Source organism: Rhyacophila brunnea, unplaced genomic scaffold (assembly GCF_057557595.1).
Source record: "Rhyacophila brunnea isolate RB1 unplaced genomic scaffold, BYU_Rbru_1.0 scaffold_16, whole genome shotgun sequence".
In the NCBI taxonomy this organism is placed as follows: Eukaryota; Metazoa; Arthropoda; class Insecta; order Trichoptera; family Rhyacophilidae; genus Rhyacophila; species Rhyacophila brunnea.
The window spans coordinates 11,935,233-11,949,173 of record NW_028232816.1 but is presented as its reverse complement, the minus strand read 5'-3'; the positions used below and the strand labels follow the sequence as shown (position 1 = coordinate 11,949,173).

At 33.8% G+C, this 13,941-nt stretch overlaps 1 protein-coding gene across 3 annotated transcripts in view; it reads right to left on the bottom strand.

Moving 5' to 3' along the window:
• The window catches only part of Dab (DAB adaptor protein), a 60,159-nt gene that overhangs the window by 17,962 nt on the left and 28,256 nt on the right, over positions 1 to 13,941 (bottom strand). For all 3 annotated transcript variants that reach the window (XM_085944118.1, XM_085944120.1, XM_085944117.1), the window contains 2 exons: positions 2,344 to 2,558; positions 92 to 235 (listed from right to left, as the gene is read on the bottom strand). In XM_085944118.1, coding sequence (XP_085800244.1) covers positions 92 to 235; positions 2,344 to 2,558 — 359 coding nt within the window. The remainder of the gene's footprint in view (positions 1 to 91; positions 236 to 2,343; positions 2,559 to 13,941) is intronic.

The window sequence follows — 13,941 nt, the reverse complement described above, 5'->3', positions numbered from 1 at the left end:
TAGATTAAGCAAATGACTGACAATCATTCCTTATAAAAACTGTATGGTAAGATAAACTTCATTTTGTTAGTAAACGCCCTGTTATATTTACCTGACTAGCAGCCTTGTCCGTTTTGATGCCGAAAAATCGGTGCCCTGTGTCCGGCGAGCCAAAGATGTAACCGAAAGCTCTCGAGTCGCTCATGTCCTGCGCTATGAATGATATTTTGTGCACTGGGTGGTGATATAAAGAATCCTGAAACGTTAAATGAAAACCATGAAGAAAGAATAAACTACATACAAGGATGATAATTTTTGTTAAATTTCTATGATATAGCGGCACAATTCGTAAAGTAAAATCACTACTGGTAAGTATCATTCTTCAAATGACCTATGTCAAAATGTTTATGTTTTTTACTTGGTTCTTTTTTCAAATTTATCAAATTACCCTTGTGTGTGTGTATGTATATAATAAGAGGGTTAACAGAATGAATAAATATTTCAAAGTAAAATAGGAATTATTCAGAACCAATAAGGATACAAAGTATTCTGGATTAAAGGGTTGACAGTAGTTGTAAACAGTCGCTATTGGATGAAGGTAAACGATGTATTATATAAAGAAAAATGTGTTCTGGTAATTGCTCAAAGTATTTTTTTGTATACAGACTACTCAATCATTTACTTTTATATTTTATTAGTGCGGTTTTTTTTTCTGAGATGGGACTCTAATTTTATACATTCGACTTAAATAGCAATACTATTTATATAATATGTCAATAATATCGAAATTTATAAGTGAAATACGCATAAGGGAAATTTTAAAGAAAATTAATTATTTATGAAATGAGATTGTTTAGAATGTCTTCAGCATCTCAAAAGTGTCAGAAAGAGTTTTTCTGTGGCATATTTTTTGGTAGTGTAGTAAGTGAAAAATATACATCAAAATCTTTTAATTTCTTGAACATACATAACTTGAAAACACCTCAGATATATACCTACTAGAAAATAAAGTCATTTAAAAAAAATACGACACCCGATGGGATTTGAACCTGTATAACCACTGGTTGTCGATCGGGCTAACCTTCTACCAACAGCAAGTACACTCCAAAACTTAGAAACAGTGGACGAGTTTGTATATCTGGGATCGACCATTAGTGGGAAAGGCGGATGTGAAGCGGAAATAAGGAGGCGCACACAGATTGCAAAAAATGCGATGACATGTCTTTCCACTATATGGAAGGATCGGGAAATTTCGATTGCCACAAAAATGATACTCGTGCAAACATTAGTGTTCTCTATATTTTTATATGGAGTCGAGTCATGGACCCTGAAGGCAAGGGAGCGGAAGGCAATTGATGCCTTTGAGATGTGGTGTTGGCGCCGAATGCTTCGTATTTCTTGGACGGATCACAAGACGAACCAATCAATCATCAAGAGACTGCAGATAAAGAAACAACTCTCGACAATATGTCTGAGACGAATTCTGCGGTTTTTTGGACATATTGTCAGGCGCGGACCGTACAACCTGGAGAGACTGATGGTTTCGGATGGCCTCCAGGTAAGGCGACGCAGAGGAAGAGCGTCTGCGCGCTGGAGCAACCAAGTGAAAGAGCTGACTCTGAGAGAAGCAGAAGATCGAGAACGATGGAAAGTCTTGGTCGCTCAAAGGATGGCAAAATTAAAAAGTGGTCACGATCCGCAGCCATGAGTGTACGACCAAGAAGAAGAAGAAGAACCACTGTTATCACGACAATGTGCTTTAACCAATTAAGCGACGGGCATCCTACTAAATTACATTAATTTTAACTAGTAGTTCTTATATGAAATGCTTATCAAATAAATTACTTTAAAATTTTTAATTCAAATTATTTTTCAACAAAGTTGCAAATTCTCGATTACGCTATTTCGACGTGCTAGCTCATCCTTCATATTACTTATAAGTATTTCAACAAATACACTTAATTCAGTTCAATTGTACAGTCAATATAAACGTTAAATAATCGTTCAGTACCGACCCTTTGCCATTGAATGAAAGAAACCATTAGACAGGCAACGTGTTAATATTTATAATGTCGGATCGTAAAATAAGATTATGTAGATCTTACAAAGCCTCCGGAGTCCAGAAAATGAAAATGAGAATATTTGATCATAACGTTATCCTTAGTGACGGATCACACTGCATGAAGCCGTGCGATGTGCGCATGGCACATGGCGCAGGGGGCCTAAACGCCCACTTTGGCCCTTACAACTCAGAGTATATTCTGGCATCTTGACGCAAGAGACAGTAGACGCGACGGCCATCTCCCTTCGGCTATCGGGGTTTTGACAAATTATAACCATTTTGTAATCACAATGCTTACTTACCCCAGTCTTCTCATCGCGCAGCCTCAATCCGTCGATGGCGACGTGTACCGAGATCCTCTGCTTGTGTTCGCCTGCGGCGCGGATGGCCATCTTGAGGTCGGCCAGCGCCTCCTGGCACATCCTGTCGCCGCGCGCCTCCGCTACCTCGAGGATGCCGATCAGCTTCGCCTTGAAGGAGACCCCCTCGCCGAGGAAGCGCGACGGCTCGTTCTTGTCTGCGGGCCGGCGGGACAAAAAGCACACCACGCCCATCTCGCAATGTCAGTATTGAATAACGGACTTGCAATTAATACTACTTTATCGACAACCAATTTGTTACCAAAAATTTGTTAACCAAATCGATCAATCATTAGACATCAAACACACGAACTTCATTTAACAGGCTAATAAATAATAAAGGCAAATTAAGTCCAAGCCGAATGCAGTTGAATTCGACATGAAAAGTGAAACCCCGAACGAAAGCGTCCAATGAAATGCTAACAGGAAAGCTTTCTTTTTATTTAGTTGACAACGAATAATTTCAAATAAATAGGTAAACTGCTTAAGTGCATATTTTATTCCATTATTCAGATTTAAAAAAAAATAGAATTAGGTAAACTAACTAAACTAGTGAGTCATAAAGTAACTAGGTACTACACTGCTACGGTTCTCAAAAAATTGATAAAACAATCACGTTTATAATAATATATTAACATTGATTTGAATTGCCCCATCTCCACCCGCCATGTATATGCAGCCGCGGTTTGTCCACGACCGCCTTCCATGCCGCTATAAACGTGTCAGAATGAAAAGATTTTAGTGTCACACTTCCTTGTCCCGAAGCGATGCTGCAGGGGACTGATGTAGCAACCATGTACCTCAGTGCTTAAAGAAAAAGTTTTAGAAAATACAAAGAATCTTGACTTGCTCTGCAGTAATTTATCTTTAGTGACACGAAGTGTCCTCTGTACCCGTGTACTGAAACTCTGCCGAAACAGAGGAGTCAGAAGTTGAAAGTGATGAATCTTAGGAGGGATCGGAATTATTCCGTCCTCCATATGATGCAGCAAATTTTTTAAACGCCTCTAAAAGTTGGCCAATTCGGCGACAGACTTTTTACGATGCTTGGTTGTTAGCAATCTTGCACTGCATCAAATATACACTGGCAAAAACAACACGCAATTTTGCCAGCCGGCCTACCAACTTGGCATCATGGGTGCAATTTACGATGCATTTTATTTGACAAGTAACATTGCAATAATCAACAAAAATAATTATTAAAATTACTAAGATAATTGTTGAAAATTTAAACTCTAGTTTCAAAGTTCATGTCACTGACTAATAATAACTTCACAATTATAACTGTAGAATAAAATCATTAGGCAAAAGTGAAACTTAATAATTAAGTAGGTACTTAGGTAATTCATTTTATAGAATAGGTGCCTAGGTCAACATCTTACTCAGCAAGCATTCTAAATGTAAATGACAAAACTCTCCAAGGAACAATAATCAAGAGATATATTCATTGAACAACAGGGAGGTTACCACAGAGAAATATAACATAGAGAATTCAAATAATGGAATAGAATTAAGCAACTATTTTTTTCTGAAAAACAAGCTTAAACACACTTAACGAGTTTTACCTTTAAACTGGCATTGTTCGATAATATATTTATGTGACTGATATCTTATAATGTACACGAAATTAAAAAGATTTAATGATATAATAATATATTATACGAGACTGGAAAATTAACAAATTAATTCACTGGCATGAAACAAATGAATATGATACATACAATAAAAAATAATATGTAAAGAGGTATTTTATTAGGTTAAAATAAACCGATGGGTTAATATCGTTAATATCATAATAATTACATTACATAGAACTGCGGAAGATGCGAATATTATCGGTAATATGTATATCTTTTCAAATTTCTAGTCTAAATATTGAGTGTACTTGAAATATTTCGAAAGAAGATTACGGAAGATAGTATCAGGTTACTAATTAAAAATACAGAAATCTCGTGGGATTAATAATAATAATAAAATTAATCTTTCAATTTTAATTTAAGGGAAACAAAATTGTTCGGACAAAATTATGCTGAACTGAGAATATCTAATTTCAAGAAAATTTATATTCATAACCTGTAATCTCACGGTCTGGTTTACTGTTCCGTTATTTTATTTCAATTGCAAATATACTTACAGCATTTAAGTTTGCTAATTTTAATAATAAAAAAAATTCGCGAATTGTATTACTTAAAATGGACACAGTATCTAACCGATAAAGTCATAAAATTTATAACAATTTCATATATTATTAAAACATATTTGGTCTTTTATCAAATTATAATAAGAGCAAAATTGGTAATTTAGTAATCGGTAAGTAGGTATAGAGATTTACTAAGTTTTTAGGGTTCTTCCATTGACCAATCGAAACAATTTATTTGATAGGCTAGTTTAAACATTGCCGTTTCTTTTTTGGTTTACAGGGAGAAATTACAGTTTTGCACTTATCGTTAATTGACTAAATACCACAATATATCGTGGGGTTGCTGGCAAAAGTTGGTAAGTAGATAATATGAATGCTAGAAAAAAAATCAAGGTTATCCGATACATTATACAATATGCACATAAACCACAAAGATTTATTATTATAAGACACTATGCCCGATTTTAGAGAACATGGTTTCGAGACTTACCAACTTTTGGCATACATTGATATATAGACTTAATCATAATGGAATGAAACATATCGTCACTGTTCTGGCAGAAGACACTAATTCGAAAAAATGACATATTGAGTTAGTTATACCAAAATGTTCCTTATTTCAAACTTTACCGTCTGGAAACCTTCTTAATAAATAAACAGTCTTTATTTTAAAGTCATCCTTTTTATGATTACTTATTAAACTCACATGAAAAACATATAATAAATTACTCAAAACTAGTATTCTCCAGTTAGTGTGTTTTGCCAGAACAGAGACGATATAGAGTTACTAATTAACATATTATAGAATATTTAAAATACTAGACAAAGCAGTAGTGAAAAAATGTAACATACAAAAATGATAATAGCACAATACACGTATAATAATACTAATATGAAATACAAAAGTATGATGTTCCTACCAATTAAATTTAAATACCAAACGTGCGGTATTCGAATGATGGACAAAAATGCGAATTGAAAATTATCTAACGATATACCTAAAAATTGCAAAAACAGCTTAATTAATTAATTAAAAATAAAAAAAATATTGTCAAACATAGAAAATAGTTTAAATTCTTCTACAAATTCTCGAGGGAAATAAGCACACCCATTATTTTGTCGACCCATCCCTAACCTTATTAAGTTATTTTGGACCGCTGGTTCTTTCAAATTCTGTTTATTTTAATTGTACCTATATGTTTACGAAAAAATATTGAATTTTGAGTTAATAAAATGTAATTTGACAGTTGTCCTATTGGGGGTTTCGTCGGGTGATAGTTATATACAACTACAAATTATATGTAGGGATTGTAACACCGGTTTTAAATTGCAAAATACCGGTATTAAGATGAGAAATTAAAAAAAAATATATCTAAAATGACAGAATCATCCGAAAACGGTAAAACAGTCCACCACGTATCTATTTTGTGCGGAAAAGCACTCGATAGTGGTTTTGGATGAAATACTTTTTCGGAAAGCTAAAAAAGTTCTCGAATTTGTCAAGAGCTAAAATAAAGTTTTCTCTCGAATTCGTTTCTAGACAGCATTTTCTTACATAATGTGCGAAAACTTGAGGGCACTAAGGAAAAATAGGGCGTCATGAATTTTTTTTCTTGATAGTTTTTAATGAACACCGGTATTCAATATGAAATACCGAAAAATTTATATTGAGGTGGTCATTTGGATCTCCCTGTCTGGGACTCTGTTGGCCAGGCTGTTTCCGGAATGGAAAACGACCAACCGCCAAAAGAGACCCCATAATAGACCGGAAATGAATAGGACGATCGGGAAACATAAGCTAACTATTGAACAGTGTACACACTTTCCCTGATTCTAATCCAGTATGTACACAGAGGAAACTTGTGGCAGACAAGAAAGCGTATCATGCGATATCAATTTGTGAGAAATGCGCATATTTTACGTTTTTCTCAGCTCGTATTCTTATTTGTCTGGTGGTTCTTTGTCCGGTACAAATCTTGCAATCGATTTTTAACTAATTTCCCGACTAGCTAGACATTTGAAATTTTTAGATATATCAGAACACGGTGCCAATGCATTTTTTTTAAAAATACTTTTAGCCATCTTTAAGTAGAATTGAATTAATTTTCAGTTAATTCTGTTTTGTATGAAAAGTTATTTCGACCCCATTATTGGTTGCTAAGCGGAAGCAACAAAATTATTAATATATACGTGCGTTACTATGGAAATCAATATGAATGTCAAAATGACAATTCAGTATTATTTCTATCGAGTAGATTTTTTTTGATCGTTTAAGCTAGTCATGTCAAGTTTATATGATTCAACAGAAAATTTAAAAACGTTGTATATAAAAAGTTCTTTTTATCTTGCAATTATTTTAAGATGTTGGTTTAACTTAATAAGTTTACGACTGCTTTTAACTGTTTCAGTAAGGTAGACGTAAAGTAAAAGTGTTTGACATTTTTAACCCCGGAAGAAAGTAACATGTCACCCCCTACTTTAGATTTTACAAAGTATTTCAAAGGTTTCAACAACCATACCACGGGTGGAAGTACTGGTATACATTAATCATACATTAAATGAAAAAACAAACTTTTGAAAGTAATAAAGTAGTCATAATTCTAGTACTCTTTAAAATTCCGGGACGTTTTGCGTTGAGATTTAACAAGGATCCGGGACGATCCCACTTATGTGGCTGCAGAATTTCTGCGCGTATTGAAGGTGGCACGCGTGCCATATGTTCGGCACCGTTGAACTAGCCAGTTTCGAGTGACTCATGACGTTTATTCTAATAGGCTGATTGAATTTAGTAATCAAATCAATCATACATGTAACACAACACAGTCAAAATTGTACAGTGTTGCTATTCCATACAGTTTTTTTTTTAAATTACCCTACGTATTTCCGTCGTACAAATTTTTAATTTTTGCCACTAAATCTACATTAAAATTAATGACAATCGTTTTTCACATAATCAAAGCAACATGTGCGTTTATTGGCCTATGCCCTATATGTGGACGACGGGGTAATTTAGAGAAGGGTTGTTACTTGTTACGACTCGAGCTAGGTATATCTAATGACGATACTTTGAATCATGAATAATTAATTACTTCTATATCGACTATTTTGAAGCCTTCTTTTATCTATTAAAATTATGTTTCACTGAAAATTTCAAAAGAGGCTAATTCTTCTGTATTAATTATTGTACGTAAGTATGTTTTGATTTAATTTTTTCAGTTATTATAATTATTATTATTATTTTTTTATATTCTCTCCTCCTCTCTTGTGACTTGTGAGTAGGGTTTCGGGAATTTCCCGACGGAAATTCTCGAGAAATTTTCGAGATTTTCCATCCCGGATCTCGAGAATCTTTTCTAGGGATTCGGGATTTCTTTATTATCAAATATTAATTGAAAAAACGATTTTCTATATAAAAAAAGTGGACAGAACATACAAAACGTTCAAAGACTGATCGGGGCATTCAACACAATTAAGCCAACTTGAGTCCACTCAAAATGAGCGCAATTTTTGCAAACGCAGCGATTGACAGGCCGTGTTTTTTGAAATTCCATTATAATAAGTAATGTTTTTAATTATTTTTGTTTTCCTACTTCTATTTTGTTTGTCTTCTCTCATATTTTTCTGGAATTTGTCTGTTTTTACACTGATTTTAGGATTTTTACGGGTTTTTTTTAAAATTTCCCGATATCTCGAGAATTCCCGAGAATTCTTTTCTGGAAATCCCGAATCTCGAGAATTCAAAATTTCATCATTTCGGGAAATCCCGAATCTCGAGATTGAGATTTTCTCGGGAAATACCCTACTCTACTTGTGAGGGTAATATTTGTTATAATCTAAATCTCACGTTGTGTACGTCTTGAATTTAGATTTGTTATGTCCACAATGTTTTAAATAAAAATACGGTACTAGTGCCAATGTATGGCTCCATTACTTTTGGTGTAGGTACATATTTGCACAGCACTTTTCAATTACAGACATTCAAAATTCGAATTCGACTAAATCTATCTAAAAATGAACAAGATTAAACCATTCCTTTTATTCAACGAATAATTCACAAGATTTTGAGAATGTAACATTCCTTATATTGAACATACATAACCTGAAAACACCTCAAATATATACCCACTAGAAAAATCATATTTGAAAAAAATACGATGCCCGACTTGATTTGAACCCGTATAACCACTGGTATCGCGCCACTGCGCATTAACCGATAGTCAATAATAACGCAATTTGATAAGTATTTCATGTGGGATAGGAGGCTCGTAACATAATTGGTTTATGCACAGTGGCGCGATACCAGTGGTTATACGGGTTCAAATGCCGTCTCGCATCGTATTTTTTTCAAATATATATATTTTTAGTGGGTATCTGAGGTGTTTTCAAGTTATGTATGTTGAACAATTTGGTAGCATGTCCCTGTTGTCATGCAGAATTTTCATTAAGTGGGCCGGGTAAAAACATTGAGATTATGTGGGCCATAGAGTGTAAAAGTATCAAAATCACACCACGTTCGATTTTTTCAACTGGCAATGATTACCTACGTGTTTTACGTATATTATAGATATACTTTCTTCTGATCAAATAACGATTGAAAGTGCAAGCTAAAATACATCGTTGATAGATGCGTGATGCAATTTATGAAAAAAATATGATATTACTTAAGTGGTTTATTTAATTTAATTTTTTAACACTTGTAAGGTCAACCAATGCCACAACATCAGAGGTCTGGACGAAAATAGAGGTACTTAAATGCCTAATGCAGGCGCTCCATTGACGAGCTAAGAGTTCGAGGACAATAAGTAGTCCGATTTGTCTATGCTCTGCTACTGACCAACGAACCTGTAAAAAAGTCGAACTTTGACAGTTGCGATAGTTGAAAATATCGTAATGTCTTCCAATAATCCCGAAATGTTGTGTTATTTACATGCAGATTTGCTTACACGAATATAGGAATGAAAACATTACAAAGATTTTCATAAATTTAAATAATTGATAGGTATATTTTTCTATAATTTTTAAATTGACAAAATAATCAATAAAAATGTTTAGAATTGGTTTAGAACGATTACGAATTAATGTCAAATCGAATTTACGTTGTGATTGACGGACGAATTCTGGCAACACGGAGAGTAAAAATATCAAACATGTTTGAAATCTAACGAACCTGGTCAAGTCCGAAGACTCTAAATCGTCTGAATTGCGTGCCAATGGAACACAGGCATTATGCCTTATTTAGTTTACCTTGGGATTTATTTTAAAAAAAATAGAGATAATACGTAACACTTTTAACTCGTCCAGTGGCGTGCGTGTGAATTGTTTTATTATAAAAAAAAATTGACACTAATAAATACCTAGGTATATTATTTAATCGAAATTATGGATATATTAGCGCAAATAAGGTAATTTGAACTAATGCATATGGTTAAACTTTCAACTGACATAGTATCTAATGACTAGATAGCGTGGATAGATTGGCTGGCGTTATATACATATGTGCAGTACAAAAGGGACGACGGATATAGTTTGAATGATTAGGGAGACCTTCATCCAAGTTAGAGAACAATATTAAAGCATGGGCATATATGGATCGCTACTCTCAGGAGCGCCAACGGGTGTTTTATAAGCGGTTGCCAACTACTACATCAGAACAAATATTAACTATAATGTAACATTCAGTATCAAACTTAATTTTGAATTTGATGTATCTGGAATGAATGAAATAAATAAACATATTTCATTTTTGAGTATTTTTAGTCCAGTATGTTATTTCGAATTGTATTTCAAATCAATGAAAAATCATAATAACTAATAACATTATTGTTTTAAAAAACAGCCTGCTTCTGTCAGTGTGTCGGTCCAGTGTATTGTATGAATGCTAATGACCAATCCGCTTAAGAGGCAATCCATGGACTGAAACCGTATGCGGTTTAGATCCGTGTGCCATACTAAATTTATGATTTTTGTTCATGAAAATATATTTTCACTAAATTTGTAAGTGTAAGTGTATGGTATAAACGAATATGATCAGATGCTTATAATATACTTTGTGAAAATATATTTCCATGAACAGAAAAGATAACCTTAGTATGACACACGGTTCGAAACCGTATACGGTTTCAGTCCATGGATGGCCTATAAGTCTGTTAAAGTGACTCTACAATAGGCCCCCATAGACGGACAGTTCTCGTAGCAGTTTGAACATGGCACAGACAATAACTGTTCAATAACTGTACGTTAGTGGACACACCACAGATCAGTTTAACTACCCCATTTAAAATCTGTCGAACTGTCAACAGACGTGCCCATATACGTACAGTTATTGTCTGTGGCAGATCAAGTGTCAAAAACTATGGAGGTTATGTTCGCCGAGATCATACACAGGGGTGCCATGTGTTAAATTAGTTTTAAGTAGGGTATACTTGAACGAACGATTGATCTACGAATATTTTTACTTTGTTAGATTTATTATGATTACAATTTATTGTTTGTGTAAATATATGTCCAGATTCTTTTATTTTGAATAAATTATTCATAGTATACTTATTGTTGTTTTAATAAAATTTAATTAAGATAAAATACATACGTATTGTTTTATTTAAATCAGGGTTATATACATTAAATTTGTGTAATATGTTTTATTCAATCACCAAAACAATTTACTTATTGGTTTTGAATAATATCTATTAATTTGGTACATATTATAACATTAACTTAATACTAAATTTACGTAAGTACATATTTCTTTTGTCTAGATTTATTTTACATCAAGTTTACATTTTATTTTTTTATTTACATTTAAGTAGTGGAAAATATTGTTTGCGGTACCTAGTTGACACCACAATATTCGTAATTATATAATATGAGTATCTCGCAAAAGAACTAACACGCAACAAAAATAATATACTTCTTACGAACGAACTATGACAGAACTGTCAAAATTTGCCGCCAAATCGCGCCAGCTACTCCTACTTTACGTTACCAGCATCTAACGTCAAACGAGAACTTTCGGCTAGTTGAAATTCCAACAGTTTTACAAAAACACGGGAGTGGGGGGTCGCTGGCAGTTTGAACATGGCACATATCTGAAAGGTCGAAAAGTGTCCGTCTATGGGCGCCGCAGATTATCTACCAAAGATAACTGTATAGTTATTAACTGGCATGTTCAACCTGTTACGAGAACTGTCCGTCTGTGGCCGGCAATTGTGGAGGTTCATACGACACTTAGATACATAATTGAATGGTTTATCATTTTCTTAAATATTTTATTCATTAGTGAAAGTACAACACAATTTTCGTTCCTGAGCGGAGCACATTACGACCCTTAAAAGAGTTTAGGTTTCATTAACACACCTACATATTACCCATTGGATAATTGCTATGAATTACACACAGATTGCATGTGATTTTTAAATATGCGGAATTCGTACCCTTACACACGGCCTCGGGATGGGTGCTCTGATTCTACTGTACCAAGGGGCAGTTTATTATGTTGTTGTGACATACATTTAATAAATTAATGTTCTAAACACAAAATAGATTAATAAATGTAATTCAGATAGGCTATACCCCCCACTATACAAAATTTTGAAGGAGGGTTTTGAATGTGTGAGTGTCTACGAAAATGAAACACATATAATAGACATAATAAATGCAACCTTCAAATACACCAATATTGAATTAGACCGAGAGCAGTTGCGTGTCCGGAAAATTGAACGTATGCAGTTCGCCGTATCACACTTCACCGTTAAATGTTGTATCGGAAATATATTATGATCGTATATTAAAGACCGTCCAATCTCTTTGGGTCGTATAGTACCTACTGAGATAAAATTCATGTCTACATAAAACTTGATTCTTGTCGGTTTACAGGAAGCCAGCGGCAAACAAATTTTGAAAATAGCCGATATACTGGATTATTTGTTAGGTTAGGTTTTAATTCTTGAATTCATGAATTTTGCCAAAATCGGCAATGAGAATTGAATTCATGTTCATATTGAATCTAATAAAATTGGAAACCGTATAGTATACGGTCATCTCTTTCCGATAGAAAACTCACGGCGAACAGTGCTACGGTGAAATGTTTTACGTACAATTTACATGTAACCGAGCAGCTGTCCTGTCGGAACAAAGGTCAAGCTTATAATGAAGTATTCTTGACAAGTGTGTCCTACGAAAATGAACCACACATTATAGACACATATTTAATGAGCATCAGTGCATAAACCGAGAGCAGTTGTCAGATTGAAGGAATGACGTATTCTTGACACGTGTTTAAATTTATCCCATATTCTTCCACACACGAGATCGTTTGCCTGTTACTCCACACCTGTTAGGTACCTATTTAATGTATCATTAATTCTGTGTTCCCTGGTTCTTAACTAACACATACACAAATACATGAACTATGTTAAATTTACTGTACTACTATTATAATAGTCGAGTTCTTGCTCGTAACACACAATTAGAATCAACGTTCATACATTTAGCACAACTACCACTGACTATTAAATCTAAAAAAAATGGTGACCGTGCCTAGAATTATCAACAAGATAACACAGTGGGTATTACATGGTCCATCAATAACAGAACAGAACAATGCATCCGTTGGGATAATGGGTAGGTACACGATAAGGATTTTTGCACAAACCTAAAATAACATACCTAACTAAAAGATTGAAGACTCAGATATTGTATGAAGGACACTATCGCATTTCTGTGCATATTTAAAATCTATGCATATCTACAAGACTTCATTCTCAAAATATGTAAGTACTACTTATATATCGTCACTGTTCTGGCAGAAGACACTAATTTGAAAAAAATACATATTGAGTTAGTTATACCAAAATGTTCCTTATTTAAAACTTTACCGTCTGGAAACCTTCTTAATAAATAAACAGTCTTTATTTTAAAGTCATCCTTTTAACAATTATCTAATAAACTCACATGATAGCCATTTCAAACATTTTAACAACTTCAAAGTCAAATTACTCAAAACTAGTTGTCTCCAGTTAGTGTGTTCTGCTAGAACAGAGACGATATTTTGACGAACAAGTTAGATTTCTCTATCGTATATTACATTTTTGATAAGGTAGTCCTCATAGTCAATACAAAACAGTGATCAAAAAACTTGAAGCATTCGATATAATATCGACTTTAGAAAGGAAAAAGGGCGTAACCCTCGGTTTTTTTTCAAAATAGGGTTTATCGCATAATAACGTTGTGCATGACTAAATACACTCACGTTGCATATATCAATAACCTATCTATGCTATCTCATCATTGTAAATTAAATCTAATACCCCAGTTTACACGTACATGGATTTACTGCTGACAGTACGTATTATCGCAGCCATAACAAGAAAATGCACGCGTAAACACGTATTATCGTGCAAGTT